This window comes from Apteryx mantelli, chromosome 2 (genome assembly GCF_036417845.1).
Source record: "Apteryx mantelli isolate bAptMan1 chromosome 2, bAptMan1.hap1, whole genome shotgun sequence".
In the NCBI taxonomy this organism is placed as follows: Eukaryota; Metazoa; Chordata; class Aves; order Apterygiformes; family Apterygidae; genus Apteryx; species Apteryx mantelli.
In genome coordinates this window covers 143170983-143195265 of record NC_089979.1, presented here as the reverse complement: position 1 = coordinate 143195265, position 24283 = coordinate 143170983, and the positions used below count along the sequence as shown (strand labels likewise).

Below are 24283 nucleotides of genomic sequence, written 5' to 3'. Positions count from 1 at the left end.
CTTTTCAAATGAAACTGTAGAGATAACATTCAATGTGCATAATGTGATTTATAACTGATTATTGAGAACAATACTTCTGATTTTTCTTCCCTCCTTGTGGAAATTGAGGTGAATGTTTCCTTTATTTCATATGTTTCTAGCAACCCTACATATGAAGAGGCTTATTCCATGTGATAACTTGAGTTTAATGCATTGGATAGTGGGTAGCTAACTGCTTCTAAGATTGACAGATGTTAAGTAAAGCTAAAGAATTATACTTAGAGTGCAGATCAGTGTGTTTAATTATGCTAAGAAGGCACTTGCATAGTTTCCATCAGGGTATTTGCAGCTGATTTATTCTGGAAGTAAGTTCTGTGGAATCTGTGACAAATGAAGCAAATGATGCATGAGGTCTTCTTCTGTAAGAGGAAATAGTTGTTTCATTGGTAATTACATAAGTATTTCAGATATCAGGATCATGTGCTTTTAACTAGGTAAAGGATGCTCTGTGCTTTTAAAAACAAACAAAAAAATCCCCCACAACCAACAAAAAAAATCCCCAAACCAAAAACCAGCACAACACAACAAACTCAAACATGTGTTTAACCTGCCCCCCACCCCCCAAAAAAACCCCACCAATCAGGCTTTATATGTAAGCAATTAAAATTTAATTACTCTTAAGAAAGAAAATCAAACTAGCCCCCACTCATTTATTCCACTGATACAGCTTAGTTACAGCATTAACTTCTTAGAATAATATAATGCATTATTTCTTTTTGTACAGCTAGGAAAGGTACATCAAATGGGTTGTAGAAACCTATTCCTTGCTTGCTGTACCACTTTTGTTTGATTCATGTACAGTGCAAGGTTTATATATGTACATAGAACGTACAGACATATACAGTGTTCCTCTTGCTGTTGATTTAAATAGAACAGCATACAGTTGAAGAAAATACATGCTTTTTTTTCCCCCACTAATTTTTCTGTATGTGGTTACTATATAGTAGCTATGAGAAATACTCATGTTTTTGTAGTAGCACTTGACCAGTTATTTTCTTGTAGTGTTTGTGCTCTACACAAAAGCAGAATAGCATTGATCTCTAACAGGTTAAATGAGTGAAAGACTCTCAGGCAGAGATGTCTTTTGGAGTGTCCTAAGATCAATTTTAAAAAGAACTGCAAGTTTTTAAAAATAAATGAATACAGTGTCAAGAAGTATTTTTGTAAAACAATAATGTAGTCCTTCCTTGCATTAAAAATTAAGGATTGTGTGGTGCCACATTTTGTTTGTTTTATTGCCACCATATGGACCAAATTTGAGTTTTTATTTATTTATTTATTTCAGGTTGTAAAACAAATAATAAAAGTTCAGATATTTGAAGAGTATTTGATACTGAGACAAGAAGGCAAAAAAAAAAAGTATCAATAGCTGGGAGAAGCAGGATGATGCACATATTTACTCTTACATGCCATCTGAGAATAGAAGTTTGTTTAGAAATACACTTACATATGGCTTTGTATAATTTGCCTGATATATTTTTAATGAACACTGTAAGCAACTTTTCAACCAGTAAAGCTATTTCTATTCTGATGGGGGTAAAAGCCAAGCAGTGACCAAAATTCTGCTTTAAAGGGGTGACAGTATTATAAGGAAAGTAATGACAGTCAGTGTATTAATTTTTACAGTATGAATCGGATGAACAAGAAAAAAGTGCATATCAGGAGTATGATAGTGACAGTGATGTTCCTGAAGAGTTGAAAAGAGATTATGTGGATGAGCAGACAGGAGATGCCCCTGTGAAAAGGTAAGTAGGCTGTGTGAGTACTTCATCTTTTGTACTACTTATTTACATGCTTCTAATCTGTTCTCTAATTAGTTCATTTTCTGTCTAATCTGTATTCTATGATAATGGAATAATAATCGAATAATTGTTATACTACCTGCATAGTTAAGAAGTCCCAGCAGTTAGATATCCAGGATGGAAGGCAGCTTTAAACTGTTCATCATTATTGCAGGGGGAAAAAAAAAAACAAAAACAAACTTTGGAAGGCAAGATTTTGAAGGATGATAAGGACTCGCTGAAGGAGGTAGTGGAAAATTGATTAGTAAGCATTAGATGTTAAGTGAAGGTCTCTGTCATGCATATGTGTAATTTCTGTTGTTTCAAAGGGAAGTGTTTGCAGAGGAATGACTGGGGCTTGGGCTTCTGCTTTTGTAGAAAACAATCTTTTACAGGTAAAAACTTAAATTCTGCTATAAACTGAAGGCAGTCATTTGGAATTTCTAAGTTCTCTGTTTCATTCTCAAAAAAAAAAAAGAAAAAAGCCAACTCTGGCATTTGAAAGGATCTGGACCACAAATTTCTTTTTAGGGTACTGTACCAGTTAAATATTCATTCAGACTTTCTGAAGTAGGCAAACATTATTTATATGTAGAGGACTGTAGGAGAACTGGAAAAACATCACTTAACTCAGAGGAGGACTATACATACATACATATGCATATATACATACATACATATATATATATATATTTTTTGTAAAATCACTGTTTAGGGTAAAATATCGTTAGCATGGTTTTATAAGATATATCACAAACTACCTCATTTCAAAGAAGCTGAGGAGTTGTTGCTATAAATTACTTAAGCAGACAAACTGCAGTCACTGTCCATAGCTATTTTCTGTGAAACTGTTATATATTCTGAATTTTTGGGAGAATACAATTTTGAGGTATGGTAGAGTGTTTTTCTGATGAAAATATTAATGTCTTCCTAGCTTCATATTTCTCAGTTGTTTGTATTTACAGATAGTACTTTTCAGCTCTAGCTCACTAATCTGCCGCTTTTACTGGATGACTTGCACTGTTTTCATTTTATTTACTTCATAAACAATGAACCTGAGGCAGAGTGATTAAAATGGTTGTTGAGGCCAGACAGAGACCTGCAGAACTTCAGGCTTTGGACTAAAGCTCAAATTCCTTTTTCTAGCACTATTTTCAGTAAACTAAGCTAGTCTTCTCTCTTTATTTTTTGATTTCTTTATTGATGCCAAAGCATAACTGGGTTAGGATTCGAACATTTAATGTCTGAAGGATGTACCATCTTGTGAAAGGGGAAAAGTAGGATGTATTTTTTTCTTAAGTTACTTAATTTTCATTGGTATATAATTGAATATAACAGGCAGTCACATTTAGTATATTTTGTTTTGTTTAAAGTGTTTCTCGAGAAACCCTGAGGAGCAGAAAGAGATCAGATTATAATCTCAATAAAGTGAATGCACCTATCCTAACAAATACTACGCTGAATGTAGTAAGACTTGTTGGTAAGTAGAACAATTGTAGGAATATGTGGTTTTTATTTTAATGCAAACCTATATATTCACTGAATTTCAAAATATTTTTTAAAAAACCCTCTAGCTGAACTCTTATCTCCACTCTTTGAAAATATTAATAAAATAGCATACTAAATAAAATACTATAACAAAATATTTTTTATTAGATAGTCTGATTGGGATAAATCTTGTGAATTATTTTTGTTTTGAATATTCATCTGCTTGTATATACTGATTTTATTCTATAATGTTGGTTTATTTATCTAAAATACCGAATGCATAAAATTGGTGGACATAGAAAGGGAATAGGTTGGTGTTTTATGTTGCTAATGTATTCTGGTGGATTAAACAATTTATTTTAAAGCAAGCTAGTTACAAAAGTAGGAACTTAATGATTTTCTTTTTGCTTTTGTTACTCAAATGCATGCACAGGGAATAACTTTTTTATTATTTCATGGTAGACCAAGAGATGTGCCCTTCTAGATTGCTAATTTCAGCCATTTAAATGCATCCTACTTCTTAGCCAGTACTTGCCTAGAGCAAACATAGCCTATGTTTCATTATTGCTGCTGTTATAATTCATGCAATAACTTTTTGATAATGCGTGCTGTTATGTGCTGTTTTGTTGACCATTGGTCAAATGAGTTTGTGGTCCCAATCTAGTTCGTAATACAGTGCCGTCTGTGGTCCTCATCTCTGGTTGGTGCAAGCGTCTGGCATATTTTTGTGGGCAGCCTTAGTACGGGCCATAGAGTGAATTACCTTCTCATTGAGAGAACATCTCAAATGAGTTGGGGCACTTTTTAACAGCAATTTTGGGAAGTTTGCTGGCTTCCTGTTTATTCCATGGCTAAATACATACTCCCAGAACTGTTGGTTAGTTAATTCACAAGTACTGATATTGCTCTGAGGAGGGAGCAGAGGGAAGACTCCTCAGAGGTGCGCAGTGAGAGGCAACAAGCACAATTTGGAGCATGGGAAATTCGGATTAGAGATAATCTGGATTTTATTTATTTTATTATTATTTATTTTTTATTTTTTTTTTACCATAACAGTGGTCACATATGGAAACAGGTTGCCCAGGGAGCTTGTGGACAAGGCTCAGCTGGACAATTCCCTGAGCAACCTGTTCATCTAATTAAACCTGCTCTGAGCAGGAGGTTGGACTAGATGACTTCTGGAGGTCTCTTCTAACTGAAATTCTTTTGTGAAAACACTCTTCCCCCCACTGTTGAGTATAATGGGGTTGATTTTTGTGATCATGACTTCTGTTTGATTATCCAGATAATTCTTGCTCTAACATAGTCTTTTCCTGCTGCTGACTAGCATTTTACTTATAGAGAATTAGAAGTTATTACCCAAATGTATCAGGTTGGGCAGGAGAAGAGAGAGAAGAATTCTGTATATGTTGTGTTAGTGAAGTCTGTCTGCAGTGTTTGTGCTTGGAAATGATTATGGTACTTCAGAATAAGCCGGTTTAAAAGAGAATACTCTGCCACCTGGATGGTTCCTTTTGCTGTCTTAGGGGCTAGCACATAAATTATCTTATGCAGAAATTAATTTTCAAACCTCTTTGTCATTTTTTTTTTCCTCTTGGAGATTCTGCCATGCAGACCTGAAATATGAATTGAGTATTCTGTTGCCTCTTTTCTGGTATTGATTTGTGAGTTAGGTTGGGCAGATTGTTTGTAGTCTCCTAGGATAATATTTTGTTCTAAGAAAATTTAGAATTGAACCTAGAGATTGCAGATGGCACTTCTACTTTCATATATACTGCTCTTTCCCACAACTCCTGCCCCCCACCCCAGCACAATGTGAGAATAGATGGAGCTGTAGTTCTGGTTTTCAGTTTTACATGAAGATTCTTTATCTTTGTTATGTTTTATTATGGATTAATTTTCAAAACTCATATATATACTTTTTGTCCCTCCTGAAAATGCATTTAATTTTCAAGTTTTCTACTGTTGAAGGTGTTTTATATTACTTCTGTAATGATTGATGATGGCCGTAGTTGGAACATGGAATTGGAAAGGGACCTTCTGCAGCCTCTGCTATAAGGAGATATGTCACGTAATACTGTCCGTAAATATGCTTGTTTAGAGCTCCACCCTAAAAATAGTTGTGTTTTGCTCCCACCACTTTTATCTAATAGGAATCCTACTCCAGAAGCCTTATCAACTTAATTTCTTGGGGGGGAAAAAAAAAGTGCCGATTTTCTACACACTTGTTCTTACACCAAAATAATCTCTTAGGTTTAACAGACCTCCTTGTTCTTTGATGTGTACTATCCTGCTGTTTTTATATAAAGTAATCCTATTTCTTCTCAGCCTTTGTTTTCCTATCTAGATGTGCCAAGCTTTTTAGTATCCATTGTATTTATCCTTCAAAGGTTAAGGTCCCCTACTTTCTCGTTAGTTCTTTTTCTCCTCTTGTTATAAGCTTATCAAAATCGTGTGTGATACTTTGGATGAGATCTCACTGCACTGTGTCACAGTTGTGTCACAGCTTCCTGGTCTCAAGTACAATTGCTTCCCTTTTGCACCTCTTTGGATTTCTCGCAGCTTCTTTGTACAGGCAGTTCAGTCATTCTGTAATGAGCTTGTACAGCCAGCTGGTCCTTCACTTTCCCATTTTATTTCAAGTGATGAGCTTCTAGTTTATAGCAGAAAAATGTGTTTTCTATTAATTGGTCCCCAAATGCATGGCTTCAAATTTTGTGGTACTGAATTTCCTCCAATTTTCATTGCAGCAGTCATCAAGGTCCTCCAGTTCTTCCTGTACATAATACCAGTCCTTTTCTGTTTTGATGGTGTCTCCTTATTTTTTCCATTATCACAGACTTATTTTTGTGCCAGAGATATTCATGAAAGTGTTAGAGGTGGCCAATTGTTGGGATCTCCAATAGTAGCTTTTCCAGATATTTCCCTTTTCAGCGCACTCCATTCTCTCCTCTCTAATCCCTTGCTCATTTCCAAAACATCTCCAGCTTCACTTATTACTGTGCAACATTATAAAACGAATACTTTGACTAAAGCCTAGGTAGATGAAATGTACTGTATTGCCTTTGTCTAGATAATTGAATAGCTTCTCTAACAAGAATATGTCTTAGTCCAGTACAGGTCACCTTTGGTGGATTCATGATTTGTTTTATCCTAATTTTGCCTCCATATTTCTTTTTGTCACTTCCATATTATCTTCAAATTTTGATTTAATGGTCTACATTCTACAAATTAGACTAATGGATCAGTAGTTGTCTGGATGACTATTTTCCCTCTTAAATATGTGTTTGCTTGCTGTCTTTCAGTCACAGTGGTACAACCCGTGGCTTGACTGGTTATTACACATACAGGTTATTACACTGGTTACCTGACCCTCCATGACCATTTCATGGTCATTTTTCATTATGTCCTGATTCCTTCACTCCTTTAGCTTGACTGTGTTAAGGTCTCTTCCAGTTCGCATTCAGCTTCACTGAATGTGGCCAGTTCAATTCCATTACCACTCTGTTCCCCTTCTCATCCCTTTTTCCAATATTGGTATCATAGTCCTCAGTGAAAACCAGGGCAAAGTATTTCTTCTTGCTTTTGAACTCTATCTTGTTTATCTGCAATTTCTGCACCTCTGCCCCCGGTTCTGTTTTGCTCATTAGTCTTATGTAATTGGAAAACTGCATATTTTACTGCCTTTGCAAAATCTAGCTTCAGCAAGACTTTGGTAGTTCTAGTTCTTAATGTAACTTTCTGAATGAATTTTTGAAGTATATTGTCTGCTTGGCAGATTTGCCTAGGTGTGATACTAGTTTGTAGGAGATCCAGGTTTGCTCCAGTGCCCTGGATTCTCACCTTGCAAGTAAGAATGCAGTGGGATGCGCACCACGTCTTTTAACAGCAGTCTCTTCTGCGAATGCCACAAAGGGTTCAGTTTGTCTCGAACTGTCTTAGGATTTTGGCTAGGAAAATAGCATGGTACTTGCACTGCCTAATTTCACTCATCTAAAGGAGGATAATCTAAACTGATTGCCGAGGATCCCTTCATTATCAGTGGAGAAAGCTAGGCAACTCTAGAGGAGAATGGAGTTTGTTATCTGCCCGAGATATCTTTGTATGCATATCTTAGCATAGATATTTTAACACTTGTCCTCTGGAGCTGTTTCCTTCCACACAGGAAATCTAGACAACCAGCTTGGGCTAAGTGTCTAGTTTTTAGGTAAAATTGGACAAAGTGAATTGCATGTGCAGTACCAGCATGTGTAGTCTCAAAAAAATTAGCAGGGCTGTACCAAACTGCAGGGGATTTTATAGATATGTCCTATGCAGCAGGAAGCCTGTACTCTCTTAAAAGTTCTATTTCTTGAAAATAAGGCTGTGATTTAACAGAGATTGTTTTGGTGGCAGTAATGTCCATACTGAAGCAGTTTTCGTCCCTACTACCTGTTGTCACTGATATTCCTGCCTTCCCTATGTTGCATCAACATGACTTTTGGTTGAGCTGGATCAGCTCACTGAACTTAGTTAAAAATAAACCATAAATGAAAGGAGGTTTAAAAGTCTGGAGTGAGATGAACTTTAGGATTTAAATTGCCCAGTCAAATAAAAGAAGATGTTGTCTCACCTTTTAGGGTGGGATCTTATGCAAACAGTAGTATTGGGTGAATGAGAGTGCTGATAACCTGTTTTGAACTATTTCTCTGTGTGCTGTATACTTTGTATGGAGGTTAGATTAATAAAACAAAGTGCATTTTAGTATATGTAAGCTATATAAATGAGTTACTGTGTATATCTGAATTGGAAGCTGCTACAACTATTCATTTAATTTCAATTTTGAGTGAACAGTTCAGTTTATTTGGTTTTCCCTCAAGTTTATAAACCAGGTAAGTATTTCTGTATGTCTGCTTTCAGTAGAAAGTAACCATTAGATTAATTTATATGGTTAAATTTTTCTGTCTGACCCTAGTATGTTGACTCAAAATACAAAGGAAGAATGAACTTCTGTTACATTTCTGTGGAATATTTTTGACCCAGGTTTTGTATGTCAGCAAGAATAAGTAAGGACTACGCCATTGTATATGTGGAGAGACTTCTTATTTTAGTTAATGCTATTCTGACTTGAGAAAGACATTTTAATGCCTTTTTTTTTTCCCTTTGCTTTAGTTTTTCCTTTTGCTGTAAAGGTTATTTGGGAAGGAACTCTTACATTTTGCTTGCTTTAGAGCCCGTTGTCTTTTAGAAAAATAGTAATGATTGTGAAAGATCTCACAGCAGAAAACATGTAGCTGAAGAAAGTGAGAGGTCACAGAATATAGAACTTGATGGGACTTCTAAAAAATCCTGCAGTCTCTCAAAATGATATCATTACTATGGGTTTTTCACTTTCTCCTTCAAAATGGCATTTTAGCTCCGAGTGTTTATCATAGGAAGTGGCATGTGTGGAATTCTGAGGCTCCTTATGAAATGATTTTACTAATGACCATAGATATGCTAAAATTCAAATACCTATTTTTCAGGAGGTAGTGGTACCTTTCTGTTTTTAGTGATCAGTTTATATAGATTAGTCTGATAGAGTACTCTACTTACTGTCTTTGAGAGCAAAAGAAGTGCAGGGAATACTGACTACTTTAGGGAAAAAAAAAAAAACTGTTAGGAAGAGCCTCTAGAAAACTTAGCTACTTTGAGTTGCTGAAACTCTGAATGGTATTTTCAAATATTTCTGGAAACTTCTAGCATAGCATGGGTTTAGGCTATTAGTCCTATTTGGAAATGTTCTCATACACCCTTTTGCACCCCAAATATGAACTTTAGTGCAACTAAGGAACAAAGTATAGAAGTTAAAAGTTGGTGTGCTACTAGAGGAAGAAGCTAGGAGGAAATGTTCTTGGAACACTTGTGTCAGGATGCTGAGTGATGTAGTAATAGAGAAATGTTCTTGGCATCAAAAGATTTTACGGGGACAATACTTGGGCGATGTACAGTATGTAGCCCTTCGGAAAAGCATAGGATTCTGCCCAAGAGACTACCTTGAGTATTTATGCCAGCTGCACAGATATTTGGAAACCTAACTGTCCAGAATACGACACATCGCCCTTATGTGTATGGGTTGCATGCAAGTTTGAAAAACATGTTTAGCACAAAGAGCAAGTGGAAAAAATCAGCATGTAGTAATACAGAATATTGAGACAGCACACATGAAGATGACAGCTGGTTTCGTAGGGTGTCATCCTTTTCCAAACATCTCTGAATTTCCACAGTGAACTGTGCTGGAATTTGCTTCATTAATTTTTCCCTTTTGGAAGACAAGCAGAACTTTTTGAATCTGCTTTTCAGTTTGTTCATAATGCTGATATACATGTAATTAAAGTTTTGATCTACAGGATAGTTAATAAGCATGCAATTAGTAACTGGGCTAAATTGCCAAATATTAAATGTTGTAACAGTGTCAAATCTCCAAAAAAAACCCCCAAAACATATGCTAAAAAAAAAAAGCATTCTTGTGCATGTTAGCAAACTGTTAGCAAACAGATGCATAATACTCAAGCAGGCGGTCTAAGCTATATAGACACCTGGAAAGTAGTAATATCAAGTTATTGCTTGATTCTTCCCATAGTGATAGCTGTTATCATGTATTTGTCAAATTAATGTGACCTTTACTGAGCTGGACAAGTAATTGTTTAAAAAAGTTCAGATAACCTGATACCAACGGCTAATTTTGTTGCTCTGTTACTCAGTTTCTTTGCATGAAACAACATCATCTGTATCGATTAGTGAACTAATTTGCTGAACACAGTATCTTTGAAAAACAGAATTGCTGACTACAGGAAAAAGAAATGATTTTGGCACCCTCATGCAATTTTTTTTCAAACCTGTCACTTTGAAATGCATCTGGAACGTTACGTTTTGGTAAACGATCTGTTATATCTGACATACTAGATGAACTGCATTTGCAGTTTGATCCAGAAACTGCCATCTGTTACTATAATAATCCAAAGATTGTTATATATTATTTCTGATTTTTAGACTCTAATAGGGCAAATGGTATGCCAGTTTTCGGCTAGCCAGCAGAGCACGTTCCTTCCTGCTGAACATAGGAAACTATTAAGACCGGAAGGGACCTTTTAGGTTGTTGACTTCAGGGCTCTGAAATTGCAAGCAGCTGCATGGTAGACAGGTCAGAACAGCGTGTAGAGGAGCTCCTCCACTTAGTAATCTTGTTATGTTTTGCAGTAGATAAGTATGTAATACAGGGACAGAAAGCAGGAAGCCTGAAGGAAATCTTGGGTCTCGGCAATACGAGAGTTTTCATTAAGTTAACTTCTCATGTGACCCCATGAAAGAAGCCATGCTGTATGCTAGAAAACAAAATAATGAAAATAAATAGGGCCCTGCAAATTAGACTTGTAAGGGAAAAAAATCCTTTCTGAGTCCAAATCCTGTGATCAGTTTGACTTTTAGTGTGTAACTTAGCTTATGAATGAAGGCCCTGAGGGTGGTGGGTGGTGGTGTAGGGGGTGGTAGGTGGTGGCTTTTGGTGTGTGGGTTTTTTTTTTTTTTTTTTTTTAACTACCAGTAGGAGGTTCAGCTAGGAATAATAGATGACGTGATTCAGAGAGATGTGGGAGAAGAACACTCCAGCAGTCAAATGGGTAACAACAGAGAGCAGAAAGGAAGAGAAGGAATTATTCTTCTGCCTGGATGTGCCAATTCCTACTCTAGGGCATTTAGTAACAAATACTAAAATAGAAAATAATATGGTGAAAAGTAATAAAGAGTGATTCAGTTCCCTTCAAAACTGGTTAGACTGTTATTACAAACTTTTTTGTCAGTAAGTCTCCTGTTCTGTCAGTCTGTTCCTCTAGAAACATCAGGTGTGCATTTAAAACTATTTGGGTTTCTTACCCTGACTGCCTTTTTTTTTGTAAAACTACTATAGAACATCTGTCTTCCAAACTTTCAGTCTTGGTTTGTTCTTGATGATTTTGTACTCATTCTGTCTTGTGGTAGCATCCTTTAACTTAAATATTAGGGAGAAGAACAGTTAACCTCAAGTAAATTTATAGAGATGTTTGCTATCTCACTTTTGCTAGGCAAAATAAGCTAAGCTCTTTGATTCTCCTTTGAGAATTCTTCCATTTTCCTGATCAATAATACTATGTACAATAGAACCTTCTTCTCTACTAAAATAACTTGTCTGCTACATCCTTAATTCTCATCAGCCCTCTTCATGGCTCCATGACACTGACATCCTCCAGTTTCACCCAATCTCTTTACTCCGCAGTCATCTCTGATAAGGTCTCAATTTATAGCAAAAGTTATTGTTTATCCCTAAGAGCATGAATTTGTAGTAGGGAACTTTTCACTATTACGTTTCAGCCTGCTTCTTTGACTCCCATCAGCCACAGTGTCTGATTCTTCCTAAACAGTAATACAGCCTATAAATTCATCACTTGTGATCTTTAGTGGCAAAAAAAGATACTTGAGAATAAATCCACAGGTGCAAAGAAAACATTTGCAACTGGTGCAGAAGGCTGGCTTCTAAGAAGTATAAGGTGAAAAGAGCTTGTTGATGTAGGCATGAGCTTTACTCACTCAGATCAAAGTAAAGTTTTTTTTTTTTTTTTTTGAAGGGGGGGCTAAATGAAACTGAAACTTTTGAAGGAACCAGACAGTCATGTATTTTTGATTTGGATGATTTAAGTCACTTAGATATGTATTAACATCCACATTTTGGAGAAGTCATTTATGATGTCTCGGTTGTCATATCTGGCTTTGTTTTTAAACCTCTTATTTTCTAAAATATTGCTAAGTCTCTATAGTCAATATTCAAGGCTAAATATTAAACTCTAAAGCTTGTTTTGAATTTGTCAAGCTCACTGCTGTTTTTGTAGCACTTCTGCTGAGAAAACTGATCTTCTGTGTATATATATATCTTTTTAAAGGGAAATACATGCAGATGATGGATATTCTGAAACCGATTGCATTTGACGTGATCCACTTCATGTCCCAGCTCTTTGATTACTATCTGTATGCAGTCTATACATTTTTTGGCCGAAATGACATGGTAGGTAGAAACATTATTCGTTCCAGATTATCACTGTATGCACAGAATGATAATATGGAGAATCCCTTTACTTAAAATACTAGTGAATATATGCTCCCACAGGAAAAACTGTGGCATCAGCCTGGATTTGAACGCAAGAGTAGGAAAAGGCTGATTAGATCAGCAATGAGGGGAAGAAGTATTGGAAACATCATTATCACTGGGATGTGAATCCTATTATGTTTTGAATACATTCTGTAATTTTCTTCCAGCAGTACTTGAAAGGAGGGAAGACAACATGCACTACTCAAAAGTAGTGGCAAAAACTGGGGAGCAAGAGAGTGGGCAGAAAAAGGGTGGTGGCTTGGTGCCTAAAGAGTTCTTTAAATTTTCTATATGTATTTCTTTAACTTAGATGAAAGTAGCAGAAGATGGAGGAGCAGAGGGGGCATGTGTGTTAAGTAGCAACTCAGGTTTAAGAGGTTTGAAATACTGTTCCAGATCTAGTATTCTTCTGTCTAACTACATTAATGAAACATTTTCTTTTTTTTTTGGGGGGGGGGGGAGGGAGAGTGATCTTGTAGTTGAAATAAATGCTGGTTGACAATGTCTCTACATAACATAGATGAACTGTCAACAGAAATGTCTTAAAGTACTTATGAGAAGCTTCATGGAAAAACTTTATCCTCCCTTGGCCCCTAAATTACTCCATAAGCAATAGTGTCATGGTGTTCCAAATTCATCATCATCTGTTGGCAAACTGGAATGGTTTTTCAGACTCTCAGCATATGGTTCGAAATGGTTTTGAGCTGTTCTCTTTGGCAGGACAAATATATTTGCAATTTGTTTGTGTTTAGAAGCCAGGTGGTAATTTTTATTTATTTTTTAAGATAATTGATTTTCTTTGGCTTAATCAGCTGTTCTGGTATTCACTTTGTATTACTTTTTTTTTTTTTTTTTTTAACCTCCTGTTTTGTGTTTGTTAAAGCCCATACAGAGTTCCTCACTTTCTACTTCTAACAGAGAACAACACAGTGCTAGGCAGGTAAACATAGCAGATGGGTAAAATTGTGATGTTTTTGTAGTGTACCTAATTTTTGTTTTGACAGATGATTTTCCATGGGAAACATAATGCTTACAAAGGGTCTATGAATGTAATAAACCCTCTTGTAATGTTGCTTTAATGTCCTCACCTCCCATAGTGTTTATAAACTTTTTAAAATTAGAGATGGTTGATGGTATGTGATTTAGACCACTGAGTGTTCTTTTTTAAAATATGCATCTTGTGTTAACGCACACAAGGAAAGTGATTAATTGTACATAGTTCAATGCCAATTCAGTGAAAAGCAAGGATTCAAAACTTACATGTTGACAAGTCATTCTCTTTCCAGAACATTTTAGGATGATTATCCTATGCATTTAGTATTTGGCATTCTTCACTGGTAACATCTACACATCCTTGTCACCAAAATTGCTTGTTTAATACCATTTTCATTTCTGGCATGCAAATTAAGGCTATTTTTTCCTCCTCATTTCAAATTATGTAACAACTTAATAGGAAAACATAATACACTTAACTGCTTACTAAAGTGCAAGACATTTATGAACATGCCACAGAATAGTCTTTCCTTAGCAGAATAAATATGAGTTAATTTTTTTTTTGACAAGACATAATAATTGTAAAATTAATGGGCCATACTCTTACAGAAAACACTTTTTTTTTTTAGTTAAGGAGTCATGTGGAATTACTGTTTAGTGAAATTATTCTGTCAATTCTTTGATATTTTGCTTTTCCCATTATGCACGGCTTGTTAGGTCATCAATTTGTGGAATTAAAATATCCATCATTTTGCCTATAGGAGCAACAAAAACTTCCACGAAGCAAGACAATTTAATACTGATTGATGTATTCTGCATGAAGTCATGAGATTCAATCCTTAAGGAAAAAATTACTGAGCAATCAACCTTTTATTTCTTGTATGCATGGATGCGCAATTCAGACTTCAGGCTATGACTGGTCATGTGATCAGTCGGGAGTTCTTGAGATGTCATGTTTTATGGAAATTAAATTTGCTTTTACATTCTTTTTTCTATGTTTCGAATGTGAAATTGCCTTTTTTTAATCTATCAAGTAATTGAAAGTTATTGATAGCTATTATAAGTTAGGAATTGAAAGTTGTGATGAGAAAGGATTACTGGCAGATTATGTAAGCTATGTAGTTTTGATGGTACAGAAGTGAATCTTTTAAAAATGAAATTTAGGGGCTGAAATTTGCAAATATATTTTTAATGCTGTATATATATTTTTTCTTAAGGTTTTCTTTCTTCTTGTTCATGCCTTAACAAGGGGAATAGCCAATCTTGAATTCACAGATCTTATGATCTTGAAAAACTGATGCATTACCATAAGGAGAAAAAAAATAATTTGGGAAGTTAAGGGTGTGATTTTTGAAGAAAAAAGTGATTTTCTTTTTCACCCATTCTCCTGCAAAATAAAAGGCAGCTCAGAACTGATATTTCTATGTTAAAAATGTGAATAAAAATACAAATTATTTTTGTAAAATATTTTAATTCACCAGAAAAAAACCAAAAGTGCTAACACTTTGTCAACCATGGACCCTGTGGTAGGGATTCATGTCTTCTAGATCAGGTTTTAGACCTCTGCATAATCGGTGGAGGAAGCCTGGCACTTCCAAGGGGAATTTAGCTGAGACATAAATTTTCATTGAATATGGAGGAAAAATAGGGCAGATGTCAACCTTAGGTCAGTGAAGTTAGATACAGTAAATAGGAACATAAATTATTCCACTTTGCTTCTATAAAGGAGTGAGGGGGAGAAGAAGCTTGAACACTCGCCTCCATAATTCAGTATTTTGAAAGGAAGTCTAATTCAGTGGACAACAGCGCTCTAAATATTGTTCAGCAAATTACTTTTTTGGTGTGAATCACATACCAGAACTGTATTCCAATACTTCAAGAGTCTGGGACATAAATGTGTGTTTCTTAGTTGTCCCATTTCCACTTCCTTTGTTTTGTTAGGTTGTTCTTTGTTTTTTGTAATTTGAAGTAGAAAATAAGTAGCTATGTTAATTAAATATGTTGGATCAGGCCCTCAGCTGGTATAAGTCATTGCATTTACATGGAAATCACTGTAGCTATATTGATTTATCATAGCTGATCATCTGCCCCATAATACTTCTGAGCCATGAACATGAAGATGGCACATTTCTTAGGTAGATCTTTATATATTTAATTATTAGGTAATGATTGTTATATGAAGATAAACATATAATTTTGCATGTGCAATTTAGATATTTAATGAGAGTTTACAAATAATTGTATAGCTTAAGAGAGAGAGAAGCCAAGAACATTTGACTTGGGTGCTGTTTGACCCAGTGGGAGACTGCACTCTTTTAGGCTGGTCTTCAAAATGGGAAAATTAAGAATTCTGCACCCAAATACAGAATTATAACCATAAAGGATACTGCTTGCTTATTGGTATGAATGGTAAATTGTCATCTTCATGAAATGCACTCAGGTCATTCTTTACGTTAGTGCCATGTTAAGTGCAGTGACCTCTGTTGACTTTCTTTTCGTTTTGTATGGTTGCAGTTATGTGCTGAAACTTCACTGTAAGTAAATTGTAACCAGTGTTTACAAACTGAAGTTTTGCTATATCACTGTACAGCTTGAACCAACGTTTTTTCCTTTCCAAACTTAAATAGGATATATTTCTTCCAGTTTGAATCAACAGGACTGGGCCTCAGTAGCAGCAGATTACGCACCACACTGAACAGAATCCAGGAGAGCCTGATTGATCTGGTAAGTACCTGGATTTTGCTAATGCTCAGAGGAATAAACATCCATGTTGGAAGTATAGGAATTTTATATCATCATGGCTTACTGATTTTTATCTCTCCTCATTCTCAGTGTCTGCAGGAACAAAGACTTAATTTCATTGTGTGTTTTGGGCATTGTTATTTTATGAAATCACTGGTTCCTAATATACAGTAATGCTAATAGAAGACTCGCTTTCTCCCTCAATTTAATTATGCTCCAGTAATAGCTTTTACTACATGTAACAATGAAACACTGTATTTAATCTTATAAGGTATAATGTTTTATGTAATAAAAGAAGGGAGATGTTCCAACATTATCCTTATTAAATGAGACATTTTATGAAAACTACAATAGAGAACTTTTTTGCTATAAATTCTGGTGAAAGAGTAGCAAAACAGTAAGTTGTCATGAAGCTTATCCGCTTTGTAAGATTATAGTAATAGTATGTTAAACTCTTTGTTAAGTAGTTTCTGAATTGAGTGGAATTTTTCCTGCCATATTTTACAAATTATATCTCATTGATCTCTTTACGAGTTATTTTCGAAAAGGGAGAAGGAAATACAGTGGTTGTGTCACACTGATAGATTACTGTTCCCTCAAATCATGTTACAAAGGGTAAACAGAAAACTTCAGGTAGGTTTTTATGGATTCAACTGAGGAGGAAAGCTTATGAAGAAATCTTGTTAAGAAGTACAAAAATTGAATTTAGTAGTTCTTTCTTTTTCAACCTAAATATAAAACTTGGAGACATTATGAAGAAATTTCCTAGGAGTATCATAAATGGCTTGTATGGTGATACATTCAGTGATTAAAATGATTAATACCATGGGTTCTGCAGGAAGGATTTATTTTCTAAGGCAAAAGTGAGAGACAATTACTCTACTGACTTCCACCAGGAGCTGGCGCTCCTCAGAATTGTATTTTATGCCTTTTTAACTCCTTGAAGTATTCAGAACAGTTAAACTCTACGTGGCTGCTGTAGAGAAGCCTTTTAAAGGATTTTTGGGCCATTTCTTGTAGAGTCAGTAGAGGGAGCATAAGATAACTAATCCTGGTCCTCTATGGTACAAAAAAAAAAAATCTAAAGTCATCTTGCTATTCATCTCAGAGGCAGTATATTCAGGAAAAAAAAGTTCTAGGAAGATCTTGCAATGAATCAGCTTAAGATCATTGAAAAATGGCAAGTTATCGAATGAATTTTTAAAAACTTATTCTGTAGTCCTGACAGTTTTTTACAATGTTCTGATTTTTTTATCAGATGAAATAATTTTTTAAAATTGTTTGTAGGAGTAAATTGGGGAAAATAGCAGGATTCCTTTTTCTTCCTCAGTTGCTTAACAGTGCTATTACAGATAGTGTCATTTGAAATTAATAGTTATGTAAGTAAGTCAAGTAAGACTTGAAAAGAGGAAGAAATCTTAGATAACTTCTATTAGCTTAAAGGCATTACATGAGGCCTGTTAATATTTTATGAACTTATGAGGTCAATATTTTTTCTCTTTGATTTATCAGGAAGAAAGACTCCTGGATAATTCTTTTGATTGCTAATTTTTAATAATTTGTGAAGGTTAAGATTAATACTGTGTCTCAAAATGGGCATCTCATGATTGTATGGACTGTTCTTGACTCCTCTCAATTCTCCTCTTAGCTTATTGTAAATTGCTTTCTGACAATATTCTTCATGTTTGCGTTGGTGGCTTCAGTCTCATGGCATGTTGGGAATTTTGGTTTTGACGTTGCCTTTTGTGCGTGGTAACTGGCTATCCATTCTGCCGTATTTCAGTTCCTGATGGCAGCTTCTTTCACTACTTTATTTTCACATGGATAGTCCTAATGAATTTTTATTCTGAATGTGTGATTTAGGCCCTGGCAGAATTTCATGTGGATCAAACTATTTCCTCAAATTTCTCAGCACCTGTGAAGGCTGACCTCTACTGTCTACGTCAAGAGTCTTTGGTAATTTAGGCTGGAGTGCCTATGATCCTGGCCTTCCTCTTGGAATTTTGTATCTTGAGATGCCAAGAGGATGAAGGCTTATTTATTACATGTTTATTGTCAGGTGAAAGAGAAATAGCTGGAGAGTTTAGATTGCATCTCCCTAAATAAATAAATAAAATTGCCTGGATAGCGTTCTGTAAACTTTGTCATTCCTGTTTGGGGTTGAATTAATGCTATCTAGTTTATACCAGATGCCTCTTTATGATACTAGCTAAATTTTAAGCCTCCTTTGTGAAGGAAAAAGCAAAGTGAAATTGGAGAAAACTATCTCAGTTTTCATTTTGAGCACTGAGAAACAGAGTTGGGTTTCTGACTCATGGTCACAGAGCAGGAAGGCTGTAGCAATTTAACACGCTTCCTGTCCTCTTCCCTGCATCTCTCCACACACATCACATACTCCCTGCCTTCTGCTGGAAGTTACTGTCCCCTGTAGCAGTGCTCAAATGTATCTGAATTGCTTCTGCTCTATATCACAGTGTAATGCCTTACAGCAAAGCCAGCTTTACCCTGCAAACTACAGCCAGCCCACCTGTAGTTTAGATTGATGTTCTAGACTGAGAACAAGAAATAGCGGAGACATGAACATGTGTTCAGTTCTGCTAACTTCACCACAAGGCGATAACGTGACAACTCAATTGTGACGTATAATATTCAGTGTCTATATGCTGCTCCTACACTGATATAAAACAAACATTAAAGTAAAAAACAACTCAAAAAACAGAAAACCTAAACACCCTCACCTAATTTGGAAATAAATGTGCCCTCACCCCTCATTTGATACAGAAGCATGTTTTTAATTTGGAGATGTTATGTAATGTAATCAAAATTACACTTTCTATATTTTGAGTTGTCAGAATTTTTTCAAACCAGTTGCACTTGAAATTCCTCCTCCAGTCTGGTGCATCCAACCTGCAACCTCCTTTACAGCAAAGGAGAAAGGAAGTTTACTTCCTCTTAACTAAAGTTATTTCTGAAAAGTTCCCCCAAAGTACTTACAGGTTTGAAATTGAATTAGTCTTCACAAGCTTGAGTTTATATACTGCGTTTTGAAATTGGATGTAAATTGAAAAGCCTTTGTGTGTATGCTGAAACAAAGATCTCAGCACATCACTGTTGCAGCTGCAGAAAACTGTGTGCATGCGCACACACGTGTGTGTGTGAAGCAATCTGTGCAATTCTTAATGCAGTAACTGGTCACTGCCTTATGTTTCTCCTGTGGTCTTTCTCTTGGGGATGTAAAGTGTTGTGTGACTTGGAAAATGAGAAGAGTTTGCATTTAAAGTTTGGAAAAAAAAAAAATGCATCGATATTTTCGGCGATGTTTTCAGATTTCTGTCTGTGCTTGGAGCCAGCCAGTTGTAAGCCAGCTCCAGTTCAGAAGCTATACAGCTGTGTTAATGTGGCACTGCACTTGAATTAATAAGCCCTGATGACAGAACTGAGCCTGTACAAACTGTCACATTGATAAACTCACTTCTTTCAGTTGGATATATGAACTCGAGCAAAAAATGCCACTGTGGTAGTGATACAGCTGCAGAACTTTTGGTCGCATTGGCTTGCATCTAGATGGCTTGGACTACAGGTAGAGCAGATATAGTCCCTACTCATTTATACAGGCATAGCCCAAGGGATTTGGGATTGCAAAAGTCCATTCTGTAATGGGTTTATATTTGAGGTTTTTGCTTAGAGATTCATTCAAATATATTTCCGTCCTAATTTGTATAATAAAGGGATTGTATCTGGTGGACTGTGATGTGATGCTTGTATCAAGCACTTGGAGAGTTGTTGCTGCTTAGGTCTTTAGAGGGTTGAACAAGCATGTTCTTTGGGTGCTACTGCTTTAAATACACTAGCTATTCCAAACTGTGTTATACCTATAACGAGTTTCTGTCCAGCTTAGGCTTTTGTTAATCCTTGCACTGCTAATATTGATACTTGTATAAGTGTGATTTGAAATATGAAATTTCTTTTGATATTTAAATGAAATAGGTTTAGTTAATATGAAGGCCCTTTTTATTTTTAGCAAAACTTTGCCTTATAGTAAATAATGTGAAAGTGTGCTGGAATCTCACAGTGATTGAATAACAAATTTTGTGTGTCTAACCTAGTTGTCTTTGTTTTAGGGAAATATCTGTAGGCAAGCTCAGAAGAATAGAAAACACAGGCACTTTGAGTATATGTTTTAAAGTAGCTTGGGCTGTAGTTTCATTTTCTGAGGGGTAAGAAAACGCGACTTTCAAATTTATTTGTATGTTGCATGTGTTGTACTGACCTTTATGTGCATATCTGAACTTTAAATCCAGGCTTTCAGCAGCTAGGACTGGATAGCTTCAGTACAGATTTCTGCCATGCAACAGCGATAGAGCTGCTAATTTGGATTGTCCAGAAATAGGACTGTATAGACTGTTTCATTCATACTAGCAGGAAGTATTAAAAGGAAAACACAGCAAAAGTGAACAGTGAAATGGGGAGGAAAAACTCCTATTGTTTCAACCTCACTCTAAGGTACTGTTTTGATTTAGTCCAAATACATCGAAACAAGTGTCTGTTTCTGAGCTGCTTATGTCTTCTCACTGACAGTTCTCCTGAGTGGGATGTGTAGAGAGAGCTATGCACGTTCAGTTCTTGTGTTAGTCACTTCTAACAGGAGTGTGTTTTTGCAATAGTAATGATGTTCATATGAATCCACTGAGATAAATAAGTTACCCCAGAGTAGGTACATGACATAAATCAGACTATGGTCAAAGATAATTGGTGATTTGGAAGGGAAACTTCTAATTCCCTGCTTTATTCATCTCTAAACAACTTCTCTTCACAAAGTGTGACTTAGTCACAGTAGTACTATTAACTAAATATTGTTCATGAATATCCTGTATATGCAAATACCTGCCTTAAGTGATTGTTCTGCTTTCAAAGTGAAATATTTGAGGCGAATAAACATGAAATACTCAGAAATACTTCATTGTATGCTCATACTACTGCTTGCTCGTATAAAACTGAGATTTAAAGTGAAGTTTGCCAGAGTTACTGTATCTTAGAGCAGCAGAAAATAATTATCTGCAGGAAAGTATATGTACATCGCAATGCAATATATAGAAGAGCAGATGGAAGATATCATTGGCATAAAGTAGTATTGTTTAATGCATTTTAGATTCTGTCTTTGCTTTTGGGCTCTTTTCCCATAAAGTATATACTTTTAGCAATAACAGTAGATTAGAAATTGATGATGCAGAGATGAAAAATGAAGGAGATTTTCAGCTGTACAAATAGAATAAGGAATAATACAAGGAATGTAATTTTTCTTCGTAATGCCTGACTTTCCAACCCATCCTGCCTTCGACCCAGCTAGACATGTCTATGCTATGGAATGGGAAGGTTCAGTTACACTCGGTCCAGTTCCAGAAACAGACAGATTTAGTCGAAAGGTGCCTGCACAGTACTGCATTACTTAGTGTGGACATGCACCCTGCTATGTCTCGTTGACGTACCAATGGTAAGCTCTTGAGAGTCAAGGTTGTTGAATTTGTTCCTTAGTAGTGCCTAGCACAGAATGTTGCTCCTAAAAAGCACTAGTGAAGACCAGCATCTTTTACTGCACAGTCAAATATGATCTGTTGTCCACAGGTAGTGACTAGGCTAAGAAGATTTGATAGTACGGTAAATCTCTCTTCAGGTATTTTCTGCATTTATGTATCTAGTCTTCAGTTGTACAGTTAAAACTTCCATTCTGAGAAATCAACTAAAAACAAACAAACAACAAAAAACTCCAGTTAAGCTCCTCATTGAAATGGTAGCTGTTAGCTCTGATTTTATTTTATTTTTTTTATCAGATTTTGCCTGGCTAAATATAATTTCTTCAACTCTACAATCTTTGCTTGGTCTCCTGCTCCTTCAAAAAAAAAAAAAAAAAAAAAAAACTAAAGAAAACAAGGAAAGGCATGGTGTGTCCTATATTTTTATCTTTGAAAAGCTTTGCATACATAATGACAATATTTAAGGTGTTGTGTGAATTGCTTGTCAAGGGACCAGAACTCTGTATATACAAAGGAAAGTTCTGACGTGACATATACTTTGAAAATGTGATAGAATGTCTGCAGCCGTATTGCTTGCTCATGTTATTCATTTAGAGCTTTTCATACAAAATGTTTTGTTTGACTGTATTGCCCAAGTGGACTGATTTCCTGAACTCTTGCAGCTTATTTCTTTGAATGTTTTCTGGTTCTTGGTGGTTGCTTGTCTCCCTTCGGGCAGTCACTGAGCCATCTAATTTTAGGCTTTTTTTGCTGGGCACCCAAAACCTGAGCTGATTTCTAATACTAGAAGAATACAGGTGTCTGAAATTTTCAGAGTTGCTGATGGTCAAATGAGAACTAGCAGCAGCCCTTACTGAAAATCCATCTTTAGATAAGAAAAGTGCTGCAGTAAAAGACATGCATCCAGAGTAGATTGGCTTACGTTTTTGTAAAACGGTGGTTTGGATTCTTCTGGATGTAGCAATGGGCATGCTTTTTGCAGAGGATCACTTTGTATTTATTTTAAAATACGTATTTAATCGTTCATTTTCTCATTTATCTAACAGTACACAGTGATTGCTGATACAGGCCTTTTAGGTTGGACAAGGCCATTAGGTTAGACAAGGTAGTAGATAAACTTGCTAGTTATTGGTAATTTTTTTTATGCAAAAATTTGCTGTTTAGTGTTTGATTTAGGTTCCTTAGGGGCCAAGTCAAGACTACCTGTTCTGTAAGCTTTGTGCCAGCAAGAAAATTCTAAATTTTTAATTTAAAAAGTAATAGGATTTCTGAGAAGTACAATTTTAAAACCTTAGCACATTTACATTATATTCAAAAGTAATGTTATCCTTGAATGCAGTGTGCTCTTACAATTGGCTTTACCTGTCATTTTCAGCATCGTTTCAAGAGCTATTGCTTGTATGTAAGTTTAAGGAAAAAAAAAAAGACATTTTTAGTACATTTGTTATTATCAGGGATCCTTTTATTTTATCTTTAGCAGTTACTTGGAGTTAGTTCAGCTGTTTTCAGACTGCTTTTGAGTGCAGTAAGGGGTTATGGTTTGATCAGTGTTTATTTTCTTGTTGTTCTCTGCAGTCATGATGTTACAGAAACTATCAATTACAGTTTCATAAACAGAGCTGATGGAGTTATCCCATAAGGCTAAACTGTCTTAGGGAAACATCTGGGGTCAGTCTGCTTTTTCTCCTCCATCAGTGCACATCAAGTTCTTATTAAAGGTGCTGGTACTTCAGAGCTACCCAGTGCGGCTGTAGACTGACAATTACCAGAGCATTTGCAGGATAGTCTGATTTTGAAACTCCATTTATTCCTTTAAGTTCAGAATTTCCTCAGTAGGATTTAGAGCTATTGCCATTTGCTCAGGGCAAAATCAGAATGATTTTTCCTCTTTTGTATGCATATTAAATCAAAATGTAATTCTAATGCTGAAGTCTTGTGCAATAAGTAGTACATGAGGTGAAGCCCGGTTTGAAAGATTCTTATTTGTGAATAAACAGATAGGAGATATTTTGGTGATGCTTATCTATTGTTAAAACTTTTGTGGGATAACACTGAAATACATAATTCTGAGTTCATTATGAGATCAGACCCCTTAAAAACAAAATCTCTTGCAAGTTGCACATCAAACTTGTAACTTAGATAATTAGCTTAGGTAGTTTCTACTTCTAATTTAGGTAATTAGCTCATAGTCTCTTCTTCCCATTCAGATGAAAGGTTTAACATAGGTTTGCCACTAGGTTCCACCTAACTTTCTTCCCTCAAAAATGCTTTTTTGGGGAGTGGAGGTTGAAAGAGAGGGCTGTTCCTTGCACAGATTTTTTTTTTTTTTTCCCCCCTATTCATTACAGAAGTTCTTCTTGGGAGTAAGCAATTAAATGCTGAAGTAAAATGACCAAATTGTTAGTATATACTATACAGTGAATATACAGTGAAGCCACATCACTTGGATATGAGACCCTTGCTGATAATTTGCTATATGTTTTCAAAGGATACAAGCTAATAAATATTTGCCTTGACTCCCTTCATTATGCTTGGAAAATGTTATTTTATTATCATCCCCGCTTTGTACTTCA

At 35.6% G+C, this 24283-nt stretch overlaps 1 protein-coding gene across 2 annotated transcripts in view; it reads left to right on the top strand.

The window, feature by feature from the left end:
* VPS50 (VPS50 subunit of EARP/GARPII complex) overlaps nucleotides 1-24283 on the top strand; it is a 104074-nt gene that overhangs the window by 63116 nt on the left and 16675 nt on the right. Inside the window, exons 19-23 of one of the 2 annotated variants that reach the window (XM_067291685.1) lie at nucleotides 1666-1784; nucleotides 3194-3300; nucleotides 12239-12360; nucleotides 13328-13384; nucleotides 16081-16161. In XM_067291685.1, the coding sequence (XP_067147786.1) occupies nucleotides 1666-1784; nucleotides 3194-3300; nucleotides 12239-12360; nucleotides 13328-13384; nucleotides 16081-16161 (486 nt within the window). The remainder of the gene's footprint in view (nucleotides 1-1665; nucleotides 1785-3193; nucleotides 3301-12238; nucleotides 12361-13327; nucleotides 13385-16080; nucleotides 16162-24283) is intronic. The other variant, XM_067291686.1, reaches the window with a different exon arrangement.